General features: G+C 40.4%; 1 protein-coding gene across 1 annotated transcript in view; it reads left to right on the forward strand.

Annotated features, from left to right (window-relative positions):
• Positions 1-24,322, forward strand: part of EML6 (EMAP like 6) — a 119,330-nt gene that overhangs the window by 66,681 nt on the left and 28,327 nt on the right. The window contains 15 exon segments of the mRNA XM_062609103.1: positions 3,083-3,201; positions 3,811-3,997; positions 4,659-4,764; positions 8,916-8,995; positions 8,998-9,020; positions 13,178-13,278; positions 15,118-15,320; positions 17,437-17,548; positions 18,276-18,403; positions 19,747-19,888; positions 21,047-21,199; positions 21,467-21,598; positions 22,936-23,024; positions 23,722-23,898; positions 24,011-24,212. Coding sequence (XP_062465087.1) covers positions 3,083-3,201; positions 3,811-3,997; positions 4,659-4,764; positions 8,916-8,995; positions 8,998-9,020; positions 13,178-13,278; positions 15,118-15,320; positions 17,437-17,548; positions 18,276-18,403; positions 19,747-19,888; positions 21,047-21,199; positions 21,467-21,598; positions 22,936-23,024; positions 23,722-23,898; positions 24,011-24,212 — 1,954 coding nt within the window.

Below are 24,322 nucleotides of genomic sequence, written 5' to 3' on the forward strand. Positions count from 1 at the left end.
CAGGCTCAGCTCCTGGCTCCTCTTCTTCACTCTGCTGCTCCATGACCTGAGGTTTCACCCAACCTCCATCAGGACAATTACACAATACTATGTTAGAAACCATTATTCAAGTCACAAAGTTACATCAAGTTTAGAAAATGCCATAACAAAACATAGTTCTGCCCTTTTTGGGTGCATGGATTATGATTACTCATTGCTGCAGGACTTCTGCTTCATTTGGTGTATGGAACATTTAGTTCTTACCTAACAAGGAACTATTCAATCTATTTTCATTCATCAGCTGCCTTTATTGCACATTGCTTGAACATGTCTCTGGAGACAGAATTGTTTCCCTTGTGGTTCTTTCCATTCCATTCATGATACTGAGTGCTTCACAAACACTGAACTTTATAACAGTTTGTGGTGTGGAAGGGTGATGTTGTCCTTGTTTTCATAGAATCATAGAATAGTTAGGGTTGGAAAGGACCTTAAGATCATCCAGTCCCAACCCTCCTGCCATGGGCAGGGACACCTCACACTAAACCATCTCACCCAAGGCTCTGTCCAACCTGGCCTTGAACATTACCAGGGATGGAGCATTCACACCCTCCCTGGGCAACCCATTCCAGTGCCTCACCACCTTCACAGGAAAGAACTTCTTCCTTATCTCCAATCTAAACTTCCCCTCTTTAAGTTTGAACCCATTACCCCTTGTCCTATCACTCCAGTCCCTGATGAAGAGTCCCTCCCCAGCATCCCTATAGCCTCCTTCAGATACTGGAAGCTGCTCTGAGGTCTCCACGCAGCTTCTCTTCTCCAGGCTGAACAGCCCCAACTTTCTCAGCCTGTCTCCATACAGGAGCTGCTCCAGCCCCTGAGCATCCTCGTGGCCTCCTCTGGACTTGTTCCAACAGTTCCATGTCCTTTTTATGCTGAGGACACCAGAACTGCACACAATGCTCCAGGTGAGGTCTCACGAGAGCAGAGCAGAGGGGCAGGATCACCTCCTTCGCCCTGCTGGTCACACTCCTTTGGATGCAGCCCAGGATACGGTTGCTTTCTGGGCTGCAAGCGCACACTGAAGCCGGCTCATGTTCATTTTCTCATCAACCAACACCCCCAAGTCCTTCTCCTTGGGCTGCTCTGAATCTCTTCTCTGCCCAACCTGTAGCTGTGCCTGGGATTGCTCCTACCCAGGTGTAGGACCTTGCACTTGGCATGGTTAAACTCCATGAGGTTGGCATCAGCCCCCCTCACAAGCGTGTCGAGGTCCCTCTGGATGGCATTCCTTCCCTCCAGGGTATCAACCGAACCACACAGCTCGGTGTCATCGGCAAACTTGCTGAGGGTGCACTCAATCCCACTGTTTTGAAGGAAAAGAAACATTAACATCAAATTCTGCTGTCATCTGACTTTTGCTTCTACTTAAAAATATCTGGAACCTGATTTTTCAGGACCTCTTGTCATCATGAATAGAATATTATTTGTCCTCTTACCTTAGCAGTTGCAATGGTGAAAGTTCAGAATTTCCTCATACCAGAACTGGAATCTTGTACTAAGCATGAAAAATGCACAATGAACTTGGTTCTAGTTGGTTTGAGTGATTTAATATCTGACATAGAGCTGCTTTCTAGAATGTGTAAGGATCGCTTCTAATGTCGCATGGTTTAGCCAAGGACATCCTTTATCTTTTCACCTCACTTGCTGGATCCTGCAATCAGTTGCATAGATCCTTCCGATAGAGCTTATTTTGCCTCTTCAGAGATCGATCAGAGATCATTTCAGGGATGGATCATATTTGCCAAATGAACAGAACAGAGGTTTTGTCACGTTTTCTTCCTCCCCTTTTCTTTACTGTAAGACTCACAGGAGTGTTCCATTTTACTCCTCTCCTCCTCCTTCTCCTGATTTTCTCCATCTGTATTCTAATCAGACAGCCCTCTCCTCCATGCTGTCTATGTGTCAAAAAGGACAGCTGGGTTTAAAACCTGAAAGTGCAAAAATAGGTGTAGGAAGTTAAACAGCAATATTCCAGGCAGGTTAATGCATGAAAGAGCTGGAAGCATCTTGAAATAGAATCTTACACAGGAAGTGTGAGACAAGCCCAAGCATAAGCTGCATTTGCATTTTGATGAAGGAAATGATTTACAGAAGGACATGGAAACAAAACCAGACTTATTTGGGGAATTGGTTTGGGTTTGGGGGTTTTTGATGTTATTTATGAAGCAGTATAGAGGATTCTAGATTTTGAGATGCATTTGAAAATGATTATCATATTCTATTTCATTAGTAGCATACTGAGGGGCAAAAGCAAATGGATGAGAACGCACAGGATAAAGTACACCACATATGAGACACAGGCACAAAATGTTAAGACTCTGTGCCTACCATTTCAAAAGCTCAGCTCCTTATATCAACACCTTCCTTGTAAAAATTCAATATTCCATCTTTGTAGTCAGGTAGATACATGTGGGAATGGCCATCTCATTGTCCTGCAAAATCCAACAAAGGTAAGCACAGAAGGCAAACAATAAAGTTGTGTTTCAGCATTACAATGGGTTTTGTTTGGTGCCACAGCTCTGAAGATGCTTCAAACGTCTTTAGCAGCTCCACAGAGTTTCAGCATTCCTAAAAGTTTTAAATGTATAGTATTTTATATCTTTAGTGTATTTATAGAGCTGGAATTCAACATCAGGATTCTGGACATGGCAAATCACTTCAGTTCTGTTGGTTACTGTATATTTCACTGTAATCCCTATATAGAATCAATTCATTATGTTCAGCTTTGAGTATGTACAGGCAAGTTAAAAAGCACCAAAGAGTTTCAGTCAGTATTTAAATTGCTTTTCACTAAGTGACACTGGAAACTTCTAGAAAAAGCACATTCTGCTGCTACTATTGCAGACTCATGTTCTGGGCTACTCAAGGGGCTTCACTGAGTGGAAAAAGTTGATTATCAACTGAAGTTCTGTAGGACACAACTTACTCTATGCTGCAAGTACTGACCATCACGTTAATACTTAAAGGAAAGCCACTTTCATCCATATACTCAGGTATTTAGCAAACTGGAGATGTGCAATTAACTTTAATCATTATTCTTCAGGTTTACAAAGAAGACCTACCTCAGCTGAAACAGCAAAGTAAAGAGAAAAACCATTCTGTGCCCTTCCTGAAAAGAGAGCGAGCACCTGAGGACAGCTTGAAGTTGCAGTTTATACATGGGTAGAGTAATATTAGATAATATTTGGGTTTCTTTCTGACTGTTTAAACATCCTAGCAATGTTAATTTACATCAGAGCATTTAGCAAAGCATTTGTCAGTGCTTACCTACAATTGATTTGTTATTATTACTGTGGGCAGTTGTTGTGATAGCATAGATTTTCTTTATTCAGTTGTACTTGTTAAGGAGCAAGAGAAGTTTACAGTGCTGTAACCACGTAATAAATAATGCATAAATATTACATTTCAATGCCTGAGTGTTGCATTGGCCTATAAGGGTGCTGGAGAGGGATTCTTCATTGGGGACTGTAGTGATAGGACGAGGGGTGATGGGTTCAAACTGGAACAGGGGAAGTTCAGGTTAGATCTAAGGCAGAAGTTCTTTACTGTGAGGGTGCTGAGGCGCTGGCACAGGGTGCCCAGAGGAGCTGTGGCTGCCCCATCCCTGGCAGTGTTCAAGGCCAGGTTGGACACGGGCTTGGAGCAAGCTGCTCTAATGGAAGGTGTCCCTGCCCATGGCAGGGGCTGGAGCTGGATGGTCTTAAGGTCCTTTCCAACCCAAATCATTCTATGGTTCTGATTCTAATATAACTTGGTTTGTATTTACTTCAGTTACAGAGGCTATGACTGTCGAAATAACTTGTTCTACACACAAACCGGAGAAGTGGTGTATCACATTGCTGCTGTGGCTGTTGTATATAACAGGCAACAACACACTCAGAGGCTGTATCTTGGTCATGATGATGACATCCTCAGCCTAAGCATTCACCCAGTAAAAGACTATGTTGCTACTGGACAGGTGGGTGTTTAGAAATGACCATTAGCAGAACATGGAAATAAATGCCCTTTACGATATGGAGTTGGGAAAAACAGGGTTCTCTTTGTCCTTCAGTATAGTGTTTCCTCCTAAACATAGGTAAGCTGTGTATTGTTTCCTATATCCCTCCCAAACATCTGAGGAGCACTGGAGTGGAAACTATTCAAGGTGATTATTAAATCATTCCTATGTAACAAGAGAACTGCCAATCTTATGCTATGGCCTTGCAAACAATCTTACATTCACTTTGAAACTCTGCTTTCATCTGTAAAATGCAGGAGATTCGGAGGTTTCATTAGGTAGTCTTGGTATTTTTGTACTGTAGTAGCATTCAAAACCTTACTCGGATAAAGGCTGTTTTATGTTGGGCACTCTACAGATAGCTGGTACTGAATCTGGTATGTTCAGTATATTCTTATATGATAATAAATTATGTCATTAACATGATAACAAATGCTGATGATTTAGAGACTGACTAGTGATATTTCTCTAAAAGAGAAAATAGATCTTGAAGAAGATAAAATAAGGCAAGGATGAAAGTAGTTACCCCTGGAGTGTTTCGAAGCTGTGATAGTGCTAATTACTGCTATAGGTGTGCTTTGAACTCCCCTGAGCTGATATTCCAATTAACCCTCTGATTTAGGTTGGAAGAGATGCTGCCATTCACGTCTGGGACACACAGACCCTGAAATGTTTATCACTGCTCAAAGGCCAGCATCAAAGAGGAGTGTGTGCACTGGATTTTTCAGGTAAGCCACAACCTACATTAATCTAAATGCTTAATTAAAAAGCAATGCTTCTGATGAAATCTTCATTTGAGGAGTCAGCCAGCTTTACAACCACTACAAATTCTACATAGAAATTGTCTTGTTAACAGTTAAAACAGCTGACAGTTTTGATAACACTAGTGTGTGTAGTAAAGTCAGTCATGGGCCTTTTGTCAACTGATTGATGACTGATGTCCCTGATGGCTAATCCATAATACCAAGTGCACAGATAGGACTCTGGTGGCTGCCTACATGGTGGCATAATAATTTAAAAGCAGGCAGAATGGTGGCATGAAGTGCACACATGAGATGGAAATGTGATCTGTAGGCTCAGACAGTTCTTTGCTAACAATTCCCACATTTTAGTGAGTCTAAAGAAATAAATATGACAAATTCTGCTACTTGTCTTTCTGAGATGGATGGCCTCAGTTGTCTCAGTTCTCAAAGAGTAAATCCTATGCTCAGCATTGAAAAGCATCATCCACATGGTGGTGACTTACATATGTCTGCATCTTTATAGAAGGGCTTACAAATCCATTCTCCCTTTTCTATTTTTGTAATTAAATTACTTTACCTGAACTATCCTTTTTCCTATCTGATTTTTTTTTCAATTAGATGCAGTTTATTTCATATTCTGCTCTCTAGAAATGTGGTAAGGATTCACTAGGACATAGATCACAGCTACGAGACAGGACTTTAAGAAAGAAGTTTTACTTTCACAAAGATAAGTCTGTGGAACTGAGTCATATTCCATTATCAGAAGAGGAGTCTTGGTGTTCATCCAAGAACTGGAATTCAAATGTGTTATTGCTGATCCACTGTGGTGTGTAACCAAGCTCTGAAGGTAGATATGGTAGCAGAAGAAGTTAAAATGGGTAAGGATGAGCTAACTGACATAGTGTACAGGGATGTTAAAACACTTCTGATCATGATCCCTAGTTGAACACATGCTCATATATGTAGAAAATACCTTGTAGTTTTTAACCATTAGATTCCTGTACAGATGTACTCCATGTATCAGAATCCATGTCCCTCCATAAAAGCCTAAAGAATAAACTGGCCACATATTCTGTGGACATAAATCCGTACAAAAACATTAAAGCTCTTTTTAAAAGTAGCCACTACTGACATCATTACAGCCTTGCTTTAGGACCTGATCCTGAGAATGCACACGTTGCATTCCTAACTGGCTTTAGTTAGGATTCTTTGCATAGAAAGGAGCAGACAGTTGTGCAAATATGCACCTCACTATGGGATCAGAGTGCTGCTTTGGTCTTGTGTAAGCAGTTTTCATTGTGTTAATAATAGCTATTTCTAAATTAGGTTCAGGTCACACTTCTTGAAGTTGAAAGGGAGAAACCTAAAACTCCCAACCTTTTTTTTGGCTGTAGTTGACCTTGTAGGTGACTCTGTACTCCCAGTTCTCTCTGCCCTTATTCACTTGCTAAAACATCTGCTACTGGTCATTACTGAAAGCATGTGCAGGGCTGGACCACTTCTGTAGGACCCTTCTGATGAAGTTATGATTCAAAGATTATGAGTTCATTCATGCAATGTTTGTCTATGCCCTCTGGTGGCTAATTTAACTATAATTGTGGATAGTAATTGGAGTGTATAGTCCATACTAGTGCATAAAACCTCCTGTTTCAGGGGAATAAAGTTAACATTGTATTTTTACCAACAAAATTTTGTCAATGTGTTCCATTCACATAATTGAGTTACCCCTAAAAATAATTGTCATCAAAACATACAAATATACCTTTCAAATGGTGCACATTATTGCATATTTGCCTCTCATATCAGCTATCATTATAGCATTTTATCTCACTAAAACTGTTACAGAATAGCTGTTCTGTTTCTTTTCTCATTAATTTTGTGTCTCCTTGTTTGTTTCAGTTTAATTTTTAATAAACTTGGTTTTGGTTTCCTGTCCTGTTTTTTTACCTTCCTTCCTCCCTGCCTTCTTACACTCCTTCCATCTAGGCCTACTTCATTCAACTGTGAACTCTTTTCCTCTTTCTGTAATTCCCCTTCTCCTTCTTGACTTGCTTCTCACAGAACTCAGTCACTAAATACAGTGAGCCCAGCCTAGCTGTGAGAACCTGGTTCCAAAGTTCAGCCTGGTGATCTCTGCAGTAGTTCCATGGAATAATTCATAGAATCATAGAATGGTTTGGGTTGGAAAGGACCTTGAGATCATCCAGTCCCAACCCCCTGCCATGGGCAGGGACACCTCACACTAAACCAGCTCACCCAAGGCTCTGTCCAACCTGGCCTTGAACACTGCCAGGGATGGAGCATTCACAACCTCCCTGGGCAACCCATTCCAGTGCCTCACCACCCTAACAGTAAAGAACTTCCTCCTTATATCCAATCTAAACTTCCCCTGTTTAAGTTTGAACCCGTTACCCCTTGTCCTATCACTACAGGCCCTAATGAAGAGTCCCTCCCCAGCATCCCTATAGCCCCCTTCAGACACTGGAAGCTGCTCTGAGGTCTCCACGCAGCCTCTCTTCTCCAGGTTGAACAGCCCCAACTTTCTCAGCCTACCAGTGCACTCCTTCTACAACCTGTGAAGTTCAGTTGTCTTATCATATACTCCAACAGTTATGGTTTAGCTTTTTAGACTTTTCCAATTTCATGACAGGAGTTTGTCTCTAGAAGTTTGTTAACAGTGATCTTGTTTCTTGTTATGTCATACACGTAGCAAGGATGCCTAGGTAGAGTTGAATTATGTATGATCTTCTGTGCTTGCCTTTCTTCCCCTCATTATCAGTAGTGCTGTGTCTTTCCTGCAGTCAAGAGATGATAGCCAGCAGTTATATTTAGCCTTACAATTTTCTATCATACTTACAGTTTCATTCAGTTGTCTATTAACTTTTAACCACCCATTTCATTACACACTCATAATTCTTGTCACCATCTCAGGCACAAGAAAAGAAGCATCATCTGATCAGAAATGTTTCAAATGTTTTGGAGTACTTGGCCTTTATGAAATTGACTTTCATTGTCTTGCTTGATCCTACCTTCCTTCCTTGTCCTTAAACACAGGGATGTTTTTTATCTGCCTTTGGGAAAGATCAATGGTTTCATAAGGAATAGGAATTATAAAAGAAAATAATTATAATAGAAGATAATAAAGCCAAAATAACACCTTTTATAGATAAGAATAGATCCTTCTAATAATCCAGTTAAAAATCATAGAATCATGGAATGGGTTGGGTTGGAAGGGACCTTAAAGCTCATGCAGTTGCAACCCCCTGCCATGGGCAGGGACACCTTTCACTGGAGCAGGTTGCTCCAAGCCTCATCCTACCTGGCCTTGAACACAGTGAGGGATGGGGCAGCCACAGCTTCTCTGGGCACCCTGTGCCAGCGCCTCAGCACCCTCACAGGGAAGAGCTTCTGCCTTATATCTAACCCCTCGGCTTAAGTTTGAACCCATCACCCCTTGTCCTATCACTCCAGTCCCTGATGAAGAGTCCCCCTCCAGCATCCTTGTAGCCCTCTTCAGACACTGGAAGCTGCTCTGAGGTCTCCACGCAGCTTCTCTTCTCCAGGCTGAACAGACCCATTTTTCTCAGCCTCTCTTAGTACAGGAAGTGCTCCAGCCCTTGCTCATCCTTGTGGCTTCCTCTGGACTTGCTCCAACAGCTCCATGTCCTTCTTATAAGAAGAAGGATGTAGTTAAGCAGAAAACACTTTTTGCCACCTATAACACAACCTGGTGTGTCTCTGATAAGGGTGATGCCATATTAAAGTCACCTTGGTTAAGAAGAGGAAGGCTGGGTCATGGATTAATAGAGTGCTCTGTGAAATCTTGATGAGTCATCACACAATAGGTATTCACTTTGGTGCTATCATACTTGTGGATAAAACTGTCTGCAGATAAAGACTTGGTCATCTTAAGAGGTTGGGCAGGTTGACTGTCTCAGTTCACTTGTCTAATTCTGCATGCAGTCTGCTTTAGGAACTGAAGGCCACCGGTGAATGTGAACCTTAATCTCTCATAGCCTTTTGCTTCATTTACAGTATATCATTTGAGATTCAGCTTGTGGTGTATTTGTTTTGTTCATTGCCTGTTTTCAGCTAAAGCTGTAGCACCTTTAATATTACATATTGCTTCTGTACAGCTGATGGAAAATGCTTGGCATCCATTGGGCTCGATGATAATCATGCCATCGTGTTTTGGGATTGGAAAAAAGGAGAAAATGTCCCCCATGATTAGCAACAACCAGGTGTAAGAATACATCTCAGAATGAATGTCCCCCATGGTTACATTTCTCTATGTAGTACCAACCACATTTATTGCTATGTTTATAGGAAAAAACAAAACATCTCTCTGCAAACCAAATGGTGGTTCAGAGCAATATATCCAGATTAGAAACCTTGGGATGTACGGCTTAGTGTTTGGAATTCCTGTGAGCTACTTCTGTCAAGAGATCCCTAACATTTCTGTTAGATAGCAACATTGACATTGTAGCTCATTTAATGATTTTCAAGTGAAGTTAATCTTTTCTCTCAGTTTTATGTCCTGATTCAGGGCAGAAGTCATCAGAGGTGTCATATATTCCTTTATGCATTAGACAACATGCTGGGTTCCATCAGTGCACATAACCAGATTGCTTTCTAAAAAGCAAAAAGTGTTCCCTCTAATAGAAGTAGATTTTTCAAGGCCTACTGATCTAGTCTTCTTTCTGAGTCAGCTGTTTCTGAGACATTTACTCTTTGCAGTTACCAACTGAAGGCTTAGACAGTAACCTGAGAGTGAAGAAGCTTTTGCAGTTGCTTGAAGGGACCAGTGTTGGGGAGAGGGTGGGATTACAGTCTACATGTTTGCTTTTTTCCTTCTAAAATGTTGAACTACAAAATCTTCTTTATTATGGAATCATAAAACAGTTTGTGCTGGAAGGAACCTTCAAAGCTCATCTAGTCCTGCGATGAGCAGGGACATCTTCAACTAGATCAAGTATGAATGTCCCCTGTGATTTATACTATCTAGTTGTATATGACAGAAGAATCAAAGTGTTTGAGGACCTTCTTTCTGTCTTACCCTTGGGCAAACCAAATGTACCTCTAGAGTTGTGTAGATACCATGTAAGCATGGGCTTGTGTGTCAGAAAGGCAAGGACTTAATTTCATACACTGACAGCAACTATGTAAGGTCTAGCACAGGTCAGTATAAGTTATTAGAATAACTGCAAAAAAGTGCCTGTAAAAGATAATTTACTTTTATTATTATATAGTGACATGTTCCGGAAGAAATAAGGTTTTCTCATTGCAGCACTATCTCTTCGCTGTATACCATTACTGAAGAAAGAAACACTTTGATCCAAGTGTGTGGGTACCATGATCTGTATCAGCTATACCATGTTGTCTCAGACATCCCATTTATCAGGCAGCAAGATTTCAGATCCTGCTTAAAATCTCTGGTGTGGGGCTTGCTTAGCAACAGTGTTGTCTGTGCTGGAAAACGTGACATTTTCTTTTGCTTTGCAGTCCTGGTTTCACTGTCTGCACACAGACTGTGCTTCAGATGACACAAGTGAAAGAAACACCACATATATTCCCACAGAGGCCTGCTAAGCTTTAAAAACAAGGTGATGATGGGCTGTATGGCTCACTGTCTCATGTTGCTTACAGGACAGATAGAAGATCTAGTACGCAGGTTGTTTTCAGTGTATAAAGCTGCATGTACCCAACAGTTCTACTATGGTCACTAACCTGTTATTTTGAAAATACTCAAGAGTCCTGAAAAAGAGGAAAAGAAAGAGTTTATCTTCTAAAATATTCCAATTTATTGTTTATATTTTTGAAGTGCCTAAAGGCAAGTCCCCCGTTCTGGCAGGCACAGGAAGACATATAAAGAGAGAGACAAAAAGCAAGACAGGAGGGTTTACATCTGAATTTTAGATGTAAGCCTCATGTGACAAGATAGAATAGAATTATAGAATGTATCTCACATGAATAGAGAAGAGATCCAGAGCAGCCCAAGGAGAAGGACTTGGGGGTGTTGGTTGATGAGAAAATGAACATGAGCCGGCTTCAGTGTGCGCTCGCAGCCCAGAAAGCAACCGTATCCTGGGCTGCATCAAAAGGAGCGTGACCAGCAGGGCGAAGGAGGTGATCCTGCCCCTCTGCTCTGCCCTCGTGAGACCTCACCTGGAGCATTGTGTGCAGTTCTGGTGTCCTCAGCATAAAAAGGACATGGAACTGTTGGAACAAGTCCAGAGGAGGCCACGGGGATGATCAGGGGCTGGAGCACCTCCTGTATGGAGACAGGCTGAGGAAGTTGGGGCTGTTCAGCCTGGAGAAGAGAAGCTGCGTGGAGACCTCAGAGCAGCTTCCAGTATCTGAAGTAGGGCTATAGGGATGCTGGGAAGGGGCTCTTCATTAGGGACTGTAGTGATAGGACAAGGGGTAATGGGTTCAAACTTAAACAGGGGAAGTTTAGATTGGATATAAGGAAGAAGTTCTTTCCTGTGAGGGTGGTGAGGCACTGGAATGGGTTGCCCAGGGAAGTTGTGAATGCTCCGTCCCTGGCGGTGTTCAAGGCCAGGTTGGACAAAGCCTTGGGTGCCATGGTTTAGTGTGAGGTGTCCCTGCCCATGGCAGGGGGGTTGGGACTGGATGATCTTAAGGTCCTTTCCAACCCTAACTATTCTATGATTCTATGATTCTACTCTATGACCTTTGCAGACAAGAAGAATAGGACAACTCCTTACAATCATCTAGACCCACAAGAAGAATTCATCTGAAGGACTAATTCTGAAAAATGAAGTGTGCATTCACTGCATACAAACATCCATTATATTTATTCTGGAGTTATTTGATATTTGTTTCTAATGAATATTCTCTTCATTTAATCATTTTAGGATAATTTATTTCTGCATGACTTCTCTGTTTTCTTTCCCTGTTGCAATGTTCAGGATATCCTGTTTTTTATTTGTTTTAATTGCATCCTGGATAAATGATGCAGCTTGTTTCCCTATCTTGCCTCTACAGTCTTCTGTCTAGTTTCCTTAAAATCCTTATTGAGTAAGTGTAGCTTTTAGAATCAAGATGTATCTGAGCTTCCCTCGCCAGCTTCTCGTGCCTCATATGTTGGGGGCACTGCTGGTCCAATGTTTTGTGTTAGTAGGCTGCAGTCCCTAAGGGAGCTGAGAGTCAAATGCATTTACAATCTAAATCAATGAACATCATGCTCTGATACTTCTTTCTATAAGAGCAAACTTCCTGTGCCAGCTCCTTAGAACACAAGGACACAAAGGAAATCAGGGTAGAAACGTACTGTCCAGATCTCCTGTGTCAGCACTATTCAGCCTACCACAGATGCAGACATACTCTCATCATCTCACAGGGACTCCTGCACTGGGATGCAATTAGTTTGATTTTGCACTCTGGGCAGTACGTTTTGCCTGTGTGATAGATGCTTCCAGAAGCAGCAGTGTAACTGGCCTGATCTGAAAGGCTGGGCATTATTATAGCAAAGTAGATGAACAAAAGAAGAAGGAATTGCAAGATGTACTTCAGATGTCAAAGGGGTAAAGGACTGGTTTTCATCTAGCTGATTCACCTAAAGAAAACATTGAATCCAAGGAGGGTATCAGAACCATGTGATTTCCAGAGCTACTGAATCTGATAGATGAAAGTGTCATTGTCACAGTATAAGACCTGGAAATACACACTGAAAAGCTGGGAAGTGTTGGTTTTGGTATTCTATAAAACGCTGAGATATAAATAATTGCTCCTTTTTGCAGTGCTGAAACTTAAACTACATATTCCCATAAACACATACTCCAACAAGAATAGTTTAATTACCCAAGAACTGAATTAGAAGGTGTATGTGCTGCTGAATGAACTGTTACCTAAACTATAATTATATAATTTGGGTTTTTAGTTCTTGCCTTGAAGCACGGTATTTTAAACACTTCCTTGTTTTTCTTGACTATTAACAGTATTTATTGAGTTCTTACCCACTTAAATATTTATGTTGCCCTTTACACCTTCTCTTAATTGCACTGACCTTTGTGTAGCCTGCTTCTTCATCATGACTTAGCTAAACTGAAATTCAGTGGGAGACAATATTTATTCACCAGGTTTCTGAAGGATTCCAAGGCTAAACTCTTGCAGATCAGAAACACAGTGCTCTACTTTCTATTGGATAGGGTAAGGATGGGAGGGATAATGAAGACATAGCCTCTGTGGCTCATCCGCCAATCCTCACTGTGTTGCAGACCCATAACTGCACCAGGAGTAGGACAGTCATGGTGACAAGATTCTCATTGCTAAAGACCATGTCAGTCCATACAATGAAATGCCTGTTTAGAACAAAACAATTTGGAATGTTAGCTCATCTCTTACCATGTACTTTTATTTTTTGTTTTTATTGCAGGGGCCATAAAGATAAAATATTTGTAGTGAAGTGTAATCCACATCATGTAGACAAACTAGTCACAGTTGGGATGAAACACATCAAGTTTTGGCAGCAAACAGGTACTGTATTGAATATTTTATATGTAATTTGTTTGAGACTGTGTATACTTTTAATACAGGAACACTATGTTCTCGGTTTAAGAATTTGTTTTATTTGTAAAGCAATTTTCTTATTACCAAAATAAGAGAGGGATAAGAACCTACCTGTGAATCAGCAAACATCCCAGTAGACCTTTCTCTTTGGAAGACATTTCTAGCTATTTGGTTTTTAGCTCTATTCATACCATTAAGGATTTCTCCTGAACAAGCATCCTTGGCTCGCAGAAAACACACAATCCTGTCATTCACTTGGGCAGATTATGACCCCTGTGAAAGCACCTGCTGGTAGCTGCAAATCTTAGGTGCCTCTGCCCCGCTGCTGGAAACAGGAGTGTTTGTTCTTCAGGTATTGTTGGGACACTTCTGCAACCCTTCAGTTTCAAGATAGAGCTGGTTTTCAGTCACCAGAGATGGCTTCCAGAGGTGGAAGTACATGTTTCGTGGTGCAGGCAGGTTTGAGGATGGACCTTAAAATGTGTGCCCCGGCAAAACAAAAAAAAAGAAGAGAAAAACAGGGTGTTTTGCAGAAGCTGAGTTATAACAATTTGGGCTAAAATTCATAACACAGTATCACAAGAACCAAGATATCATGGTAATCTATTTTCTGTATGACACAGAAGGTTTGTTTCCTTTTCTAAATAATGAAAAATGGAAGTGTGTTTTCCATTCTTTCAAAACAGGATAAGATTCTGCACACTAATAAGCAAAATATTCAGAATGGGAAGTAGCTGTTGGTCTAGACTTGTGTCAGACTGAGAAAGAGCTGGTTTCTGATTGAGGGTGGTTTTATTCTTCATGATTTTTTGTTCTTCATGACTTTTAATTGCATAGACACTACATGAGCACTTGGTCCAAGCATCTTGGAGAGCATCTTTTGTGTGGAAGGTTGGCAGGGCAAGGGCAGCTAAAAATAGAGCTCAAGACAACTCAGAATCAGGTAGCTTTATGAGGCTCCTATACTTACACCATACTTGACAGCATTCAAGTGGTTCAGGTGCTCCCAGATTAAAAAGTACATTTTTCCCTGCGTATTTTATGTTAAGGTTATTTTTGTGATGATTAAATACACTTTCAGTGCTGCTTGCTAAATTCCATTGCAGGACTTCATGTTAAGCAGTATCTTATTCAAAGTACAGTCTCTTTGCAATAAAAATGGTGTATTCTGGATTAAGATTTGCTCCGTGGGACTCTCGGTGTGGTGTTAATCATGAAATACATGATGACTTGGCAAAAGGACACCACTGCTGTTTTATTTTGTACTTATATGTGTATTTTAATCTGTAAGTACTCAGTTCATGGGTGCATACAGCTACTCCTGCTTTCGGAACTGAAGTAACACTGTGGCAACTTGGTTCTCTGATGAATAAAACAGGAACAAATCCTGCCATTTATTCTGCAGAACTCCTGCCAAATGGCCAGGTTGTTAGTGGACAAGTAAAACGAACCTCTAGTATCTTGTGTAGTTGTGATCACCTGTAAAAGGGAAAATGCTTGGCAGGAGCTTGGCAGGCTGTTTTGTGCAAAAGCCCTCCTGCCAGCCATTGTGTTAGTACTTTTTACACAATTCCTCACTAAATTTACCATTTGCTTGCTGAAAAATAAAGTCTGTGCTGCTTCAAAACTGTCATTACTACATTGATTTTCTTCTGTTATGTTTGTCCCGTGTACTCTGTTTTCAGTATTTCTCTAATCTACTCCATCATAGATAATCAAAGGGGATGATGGGGTCAAGACGTTTGTTTTTACAGCACTATGGCTGCAAACTGGAATCCAGACAGATTCCTTTTGTTCATGGTGCAGGTGGAGGCTTTACATCAAAACGAGGAACGTTTGGAACTACTGGAAAACTGGAAACTATGATGAGTGTCTCATATGGGCGAATAGAAGATCTGGTTTTCTCTGGTGCTGCCACTGGAGACATTTATATCTGGAAGGATACTCTGTTGCTGAAGACAGTGAAAGCCCATGATGGACCTGTATTTGCCATGCATGCATTGGATAAGGTATTTAGCATCTGATGTGACCCATTCATCTTTATTGGCTCTGTTGCATCGCTGGATTTTAGAAGTGTGTAACTCACATACCTTCCAGTGAAGTTACTCAGGGTAACTCGATGTGTACATGAGCAATACATTGTCCTACGTTGCATTAACACTGAAAATGTTTTAATAATCAAAACCATAACGGAAAACGAGCTGAACTGTATGAATCTGGATGTGATTAAAATCACAAACCCAATATTAATGCGTTCTATTATTTGATAGACATTTATTTGTAAGCACCATGTCATTATGTCATTTTAACCATGCCAAGTGCAAGGTCCTACACCTGGGTCAGAGCAATCCCAGGCACAGCTACAGGTTGGGCAGAGAAGAGATTCAGAGCAGCCCAAGGAGAAGGACTTGGGGGTGTTGGTTGATGAGAAAATGAACATGAGCCGGCTTCAGTGTGCGCTCACAGCCCAGAAAGCAACCGTATCCTGGGCTGCATCCAAAGGAGTGTGACCAGCAGGGCGAAGGAGGTGATCCTGCCCCTCTGCTCTGCTCTTGTGAGACCTCACCTGGAGCATTGTGTGCAGTTCTGGTGTCCTCAACATAAGAAGGACATGGAACTGTTGGAACAAGTCCAGAGGAGGCCACGAGGATGATCAGGGGCTGGAGCAGCTCCTGTATGAAGACAGGCTGAGGAAGTTGGGGCTGTTCAGCCTGGAGAAGAGAAGGTGTGTGGAGACCTCAGAGCAGCTTCCAGTGTCTGAAGGAGGCTATAGGGATGCTGGGGAGGGACTCTTCATTAGGGGCTGTAGTGACAGAACAAGGGGTGATGGGTTCAAACTTAAACAGGGGAAGTTTAGGTTGGATATAAGAAAGAAATCCTTTCCTGTTAGGGTTGTGAGGCACTGGAATGGGTTGCCCAGGGAGGTTGTGAATGCTCCATCCCTGGCAGTGTTCAAGACCAGGTTGGACGAGGCCTTGTGTGATATGGTTTAGTACGTAAGGCAGGGGGGTTGGGACTGGATGATCTTAAGGTCCTTTCCAACCCGAACTATTCTATGATTCTATGTCCTTGTGGTCTGACCAATAGCTTTCTGACCTGGGAATATCCATCATTTATTTCTCAGTGAGAGAGAATACACTCAAGCTTGTCATTGTTATATTTGTAAACCCCAGGAGAGTAACAGGAGCCATTCATTGCCTCTTCAACCTGATCCCCAAAATACGTTTGCATTATCAGTTTCCAAAATACAAAACATGAATTTTTAATAGTATTATCCCTGTACCTTAAGCAATCAAGACTTTGAATATCCAAAGCTTTTGTGTCTCTGAGTTATTTATTCCAGATAGCAAAAAGTATTTTTCTTAAGCTGCATCAAGAAATCTTTAGAAGAAACTATGGCAAAAAATACCATTGGCATCACATGAACAAGGCTGGGGCAAAGTTTTGCCACTGGCAGTTTGAAGATGCTGATAATGGAACATCCTTTTTGAGGTTATAGTTTCAACTTCAAAAGTATAGCAGGAGGAGAAGAATATTAACGATAAACATTTTATAGATCAAGGTCACTTAAAATCCCTGCGGCTCAGTCCTTTCTGGCCCTAGCTGATTGTTCCCAGCTTTTTCATCAGGTTTTCTGTTTGATCTTGGCACTCCATCTTCTGAACATCCTCTTCCCTTACTTTTTTCTTGGTTAGTTATTTATGCTGTATTTTACACTCACTTGGCACAGATGAAGAGAATCTACCAAGGGTATTAATCAAAGAATTGGTTCCTATGCATTATTAGAACTCAGTTTGAAGCATCTGCTAAGTGAAACTATTTTACTAGCTACTTGTCTGGAGATGAAGCACGTATTTTTCCATAGTTTATTTTCACATGCAGAAAAATGTTATGGTCCAGCAATAGTGTTCAATCTGCAGGGTTATCAGTCTTTATAACCCTGAAAAACCAACCCTCTAATCTTATCACCTTCTGTATTTTTTTTCATAGGTGTAGGCTCCAGCATTTTGAATTCAACACATAAATAAAATGCAGAGGAGAATTTATACCATCCTTGGACATGTCTTTTTAAATGTTAACTTAGGAGCACTGACATTTGCCTGTTTCCATTCTGTGATCACACAGGGGTTTGTAACTGGTGGAAAAGATGGAATCGTGGCTCTGTGGGATGATATGTTTGAACGATGTCTGAAGACGTATGCTATTAAAAGAGCAGCACTATCTGCTAGTTCTAAAGGTATTATTTTTCAGTGTGTTTTAATAAGAACTATATGCAGGAAGGCTGGTATAGGGGCAGCAATAGATGTCAAACTTACCAGAAAACAAAGGGAACTGTAATATATTACTTACTACTCCATGCTGTAATTCTCTGTTTGGATTGCTGCAAGTTGCATTTCACACAATCTTTGCCATTTCTAGTTTGCTCTGCTGTTTCCTCCTCTATTCTGTGACATTTGGCTCTGTTTTCACTGAAGAAATGATTTTGAAAAGGAATGTCACAAGCCTGTGAGTCTGGCTGCTCCAAAGCCTGTTCTTTTTAGCAGCTAGCTGCCTCAGCTGGACACGTCTCATGTAGTGAGACCAAGGTCCCTTTGAGCTGGAAAGCCCTGTTAAATTGTGCTTCCAACAGGCATCAGGTGAAAGCCTGTACATTCACAGCTAATGACAGACTTAACATCCATGGTGCTGGAGCAGCTGAACCCCTGGTACACTGTCACTGTTAAAGCAGTAAAATACCAGCCTTTATATTGCCACAGGAATATAAAGCACAAGCTCCCCTCCTTTGAACTGTTAATTAAATCCAGGGGTTATGCAGTAGTTTGATCAGGCAAATGTATCTCATGTTTCATGATTTTAAAGAGATTTTAATTTTAGGTAGCATCAGCTGTGTGAACTGTGGGTGATATGAGGCTCTCTTTGATTTCACAATAAAAACCTTAAATTAACTTTTTTATATTCTTCAGGTTTACTGCTAGAAGACAATCCCTCAATTCGAGCCATCAGTCTAGGACATGGGCATATACTAGTGGGAACTAAAAATGGAGAGATACTTGAAATTGATAAAAGTGGTCCTATGACTCTTCTTGTCCAGGTACAGTATGGATCTCCCATATCAAAATACTCCCTGTAGAAACAGAAGACATTATAAGATTTTCCCAGTCCTTTCCTTTCTGTTTTCATTAGCCCTGTTGGCCACCATTCCTTTCCTCACTTAGGCAGAAGTTGATGCTTTCTTATGTAAATGACTTTGAGATTCACTGTGGATTCAGAATTCTGAGGGTGAAATGAACAGTCCAATAGGTCCAAAGGCTGATGGGGCTTTTTATGACTTTTGTAGGCGTTATAGTTTAAAGAAATCTCTTTTTACAAGCCGAAGTGTTTTGCAAAGTTTAGTGAAAATAAATCATATATATGCCCACTGCTGTATTTGATGTTGCATTGGTTTAGTGTCTTAACCCTAATGTCTATATGTAGAAAACCCTATGTATCATTTACTGAGTTATAATCTGTCAAGCTGTTACTTTTTGTTGTCTGTAACTGGCTAAATTAACGTTATTCCTTACGAATACATTGTTTCTTTAGTATTTTTTGTTCTAGTCAGTTCTAATCACACAAAATAATGTTTCGGATTGTCATTGCCTGCATGACAGCCTTGCTAACCTGAACATAAAGTTGTAAGTTATTTAACGCATTCACTAATTTGGAATTGCAATCTCATCCTAATATATTTGTCTTCAGATGAATACTAAGGTTGTGAGATAGTAAAATTACCTTGGAATTACCTGATTGCTATGAGTTTTCTGAGAAAGTGTTAGAATTGTCATCCATCTAAAATGACATCTTTAAATGCATCAGCTTGAGCCAAAATAGAGAATCCATAAGGTGTAATCAAGATGTGATGAGAATTCCTCCCCTTTTCCTGTTATTGGTATCTTTCTATCTCAACCAAACCAGTTACCAAACTGAAATCCAGATTGAGAATAATGAGAAATGATTTCACCTCAAACTGCAGGGCCAGCAAGCTGTGGCAAGTTGAAAACTGAGCTCTGAGGAAATATTAAAAGAACTGAATATGTGTATGTTGGACAGAGAAGTTCTTTAGGATCTCAAAAATGACAGAAGCCTTGAAGACAGATTAGCCCATGTTAGAATTTCATGATAAAGTCATATTTGAGGCATTACTATTTCTTGTTCATTTCAAGTCTGGAAGAGAGAGCATTAGAAGCAGGGGAGTTACAGCTAGTTAACAGTGGAGGAGACTATGGAAAAGTATATTTTAGATGGTTATCAGAGGAAACAGACCAAACAGTCAGGTCTCTTTGTATGTGGAAATTCTTTAAGAGGAGATGGTGAAAGCCTTATTGCTTGGGACTTGTAAGGACCTACACAAACCCAAATGCATTATTTTCTCTTATATTCGATGTTTTCCTTTAGGGGCATATGGAAGGAGAAGTCTGGGGCTTGGCAGCTCACCCTCTCTTGCCTGTCTGTGCAACAGTGAGTGATGATAAAACACTCCGAATCTGGGAGCTCTCATCCCAGCACCGCATGCTGGCCGTGAGGAAACTCAAGAAAGGTAATTCTCATTTGGCCATACACTGGGATGGTTATGATGCCACTCTGTTCCTGGAACAGTCCCATCCTTGCTTTCAGTGCTCATCACAGGCATTAATTAGGTAGGAAGAGGACACAGTCATTAAGAAATTGGAAGCATACTAAGTGAATTCTCTTTGGCATGTGTCAAGTCAATGAAAAGGGTAGAAAGAAAAAGGATGATAATCTATTGTAATGAATGATAATAAAATTAACTTTAATATATTTTCAATGGATTCCAAGTGGAATGACTTGACCTTGGAATTATTTTCCTTCCTAAGAATACTTATTTAAGGCTGGCATATATTTTTGCTGACATTCAAAAGTTTCCTTATGAAGACAAATGTAAAATGTTCTTCATGGTGAGCACAATCAGTGGCAACATGAATGTTACACGTTATTCTAACTTCTCTGAAAATGAGCAGTTTTCCTGCCCTCTCCTCTGTATAAAGTTGGATAAGCTATGCTGAAACGCTGTCTTCCCAAAGTTACTCTTATTTCATTTATTCATCGATATCCTTTAGGAAGTTTTCTGGTGGAAATTCAACATGCTTCATTTTCAGTGACAGGTCCAGAGCACAGGAACTCTAATTGGATGAGGAAAACCAGAGTCAGGTGAACTCAGGGATGGAGGAGGATATCTGTATGAGAGAGCATGGTCAGAAATAATGGTGAGGCCAAAAGTAAATGGAGGAAGTGTAGCCCATCTCTGTTTTGAATGTGTTTCACCTGCCAGAAACCCTTATTCAGTCGTGTAACAAAGAAGCTTTCAGTGCAGTATTTCTAAAAGACATATAGTTATGCTGCCTGTACCAGTCTTGGAATTTTTCATCTGGATATCCTTTCTGTTCTTCTTTTGTTTTGGATTTTTGCCATCATTGGCCTGTTTAGAGCACAGCTGCAAGGTGGTATTTGCACCTAAACCCATTCCAAGTCTTATCAAATCACAGAAGGTACATTCCCGCTTAGTAAAACATTAATCATAGCCCTCCTATCGCATAATATATTGGTTTTAATAAACAACAAATCTATTTAAAAGGTATGTACTTGATATAAAAACCTTTCAGTTGGAGTTTTTTGATGGTTTTCTCACTCCCAAGTTTGTAAACCTGAAGATACTCCCTCCCCTTTTCTTCTGCAGGTGGACGATGCTGTGCCTTTTCTCCCGATGGGAAAGCCCTGGCTGTAGGCTTGAATGATGGGAGTTTTCTGGTGGTAAATGCTGACACTGTTGAAGACATGGTCTCTTTTCACCACAGAAAGGAAATGATCTCAGATATAAAGTTTTCACGAGGTATAATCAGATGATAAGGTGAAAGGGCAGCATTTATCTTGGAGTTTGGTTTTCTCCTCTAGACAGAAGAGTGAATGTTCAGAAGGTCGACTGGCTTTATGTGTGCTCCATTGAAATACTTTGCAATTCTGTATGGTTGTATGCAACCCAGTATAATGGGGCCCACCCCAAACTGGTGCATTTGGTTGCTCTACAGTAGTAAAAATGCATAACAATACTAATTATAACATGTACAGCTTTAATAACCTTGGTGTCTCTTCTTTACAGAATCAGGGAAGTACCTGGCTGTGGCTTCCCATGATAATTTTGTAGATATTTACAATGTGCTTACCAGCAAAAGAGTTGGCATTTGTAAAGGTGCATCCAGCTATATCACGCACATTGACTGGGACTCGAGAGGTAAAATGTTTGACCAGAGATACAGATTTAAAATGCCTGTGAAACAGAATAACAGAAAGCTGTTCTCGTACCAGTTATTAGCATAAACTGTCACTACTAATGCAAATGATGTTTCATTATTAAGCACCATATGGGTTCAGTGCAATTACATTTGCTGGTGTCCAATTTGCTTGCTTCTTTGCTGATCATTACATGGCAATCACTGCAATGAAGTTAGAGAGCCTTATTGTCACAGCTAATTACATCTAGCAGGATTGATAATGAACTCTTGCAAATAAGCCTTCCCAGACCTAATATGATTCTGTGTGGAAACACCTGCGTGTCTGAGCCCTGCTCTCCGTATTGTGCTAGTCCCAAAATGTGGTGCAAGCTCACTGCCCACAACAGGAGCTAAATTCCTTGCAGAATTCATTCAGGTCTGAGTGCAATTCTTAAGCTGGAAATAGAAAACCATGCTACAGCTGAGCAGGTACCTCCTTAAAACCCTCATAATCTGGCTACTGACAGTTGTAAAGTAATAATAGCAAGTTGTCTAATACTACTTGTAGTAGCCAGTTCTTGGATGTAATGCATGGGCAGTTATAAAGCATAAGAAAACTGAGGATTCTTTGTGTCCTTTATGGTATTTATTGGAAACTAACTGAATTTCTAGATGTAAAGGATTAATATACTAAATTGTATAACCTGCATTATACAGGTCAGGTAGGAAGGGCATGATGCTTCTATAGCATATTGCATTTCTCTTTGTCAGTGACCCCAACAGACTGACTATATATAGCTCACATAACAAAGGGCAAGAAGCCCAGTGAAAATAGAGCATTGCTGGAACTGCACTAGTTCATATCAGTTGATAACCTAATGTACTATCATTTCCATTCAGGATTATCTTTGTAATATCACAGCTTTTGTATGAATATAGTAAACTTCATATGGAAGGACAGTTTGGTGTGTAACTGGACTATATACCAGTCAAGCACTGCAAACCAGGATCTTACAGTGCATTTAGCTTTTGGCAAAGCTGTCTTGCAGAATGATTATGAAAATTAATAGCACACACATTTATAGTTTTTACTTTTCATTATCATGGTGATGAAAACAAGCGAAATTTTTCTTATGAGAAGAACACGATTTGCTGCAAGACAGTAATTTTTTAGGGATGCTGGATAATATGTAAAGTACTGCTTCTGCAGTGAATCAAGAGTACAGGAGTCTTCTGAGAGTGATTTGAAGCCTCTGCTTTAGCTTACCCCTAGAAATCTCTTCACTCAATCAAAAGAAAGTTCAGAATATTCATGATAATGAATAAGAATCATAATAAACTCTTATTTCATACCCAGGAAAGTTATTGCAAGTCAATTCTGGTGCCAAAGAACAGCTATTTTTTGAAGCACCAAGGGGGAAAAGGCATATTATAAGAATTGCTGAGGTACGAATTATGCTTATTGGATCTTTTTACTGTGAAAGTTATTTTTCAGGACTGTTGAAAATTAGCATTTTTTGTCTTCAAATGGTATAGCTTTTCCTTTTAACATACAATAGAGTTAGATTTAATCATTCTGTATAGCATCTTTCCTAGCCTTTGTAAATGGTAGGACTTGCAAGCTTCTGCTTGTATCTCTAAGTTTATTGCTGGTTGTTTAATAGCAGTCATTTTACATAACCCCTTAACTGAAAAGTCGCCTGTTTTCATAGAATCATAGAATTTTAGAATGGTTTGGGTTGGAAAGGACCTTAAGATCATGCAGTTCCAACCCCTGCCATGTTTTTCTGTGTAATGAGTGTTCATCTAGTTTACACCCTCTCTAAAGAGTATGGCCTGGATTTAATGGTATGAATCATTTGTGACACATAATTCTTGTGCAAAACTGCCAGTGTTTAGCACCTCAGAAAAATCTTTCAGGAGATTTGTATCCAAATCATGCTTTACCTTGGAAAAGTGGGAATATCTGACGTTTTAAGCATTTTGATGAAGATAAGCAGTTTGTAGTAATAAGCTGTAAACACCGAACAGTTTCTAAAACCACTAAAATTAAGTTAATATCAAACATAGAGGAATATAGGTGTGAAACCAATGTGCATTTGATGTATTAAGACAATATCTTCTGGGGACATTTTGATTGCAGGTAGAGAAAATAGAGTGGGACACCTGGACATGTGTACTTGGCTCTACGTGTGAAGGAATTTGGCCCATGCACAGTGACGTGACTGTTGTGAATGCAGCCAGCCTTACAAAAGATGGAACGCTCTTAGCTACAGGAGATGATTTTGGGTTTGTGAAGCTTTTTTCATATCCAGTGAAGGTAATGAATGCATTTATTTCTGTGATTAGACGCTGCAGAAGCAGAGGAATTAAGGAAGGCGCTGTTTGTGGTATGTCAGGCTGCTAACATGGGAATTCTTTGTGCTACACAGGGCCAACATGCAAAATTCAAGAAGTACGTGGGTCACAGCGCACAGGTAACCAACGTGCGGTGGTTACACAATGATTCTGTGCTGCTGACTGTAGGTGGTGCTGATACAGCTTTGATGATCTGGACCAGAGAATTACTGGGCATTCAGGAGAGTAAGCTGGTTGATAGTGAAGAATCAGACACAGATGCAGAAGAAGATGGAGGTAAAAAGGCTTGTATGAAGCATGGCTTTAATTTAGACTCACATAGGAGTTTAACTTGAAGTGGGGAAGAAACATTCATGTGCTAAAGCTCAGTGTAGGGAGAGCTTGGA

Source organism: Pezoporus occidentalis, unplaced genomic scaffold (assembly GCF_034315485.1).
Source record: "Pezoporus occidentalis ecotype Australia unplaced genomic scaffold, CSIRO_AGI_Poc_V1 ctg10, whole genome shotgun sequence".
Classification (NCBI taxonomy): domain Eukaryota; kingdom Metazoa; phylum Chordata; class Aves; order Psittaciformes; family Psittacidae; genus Pezoporus; species Pezoporus occidentalis.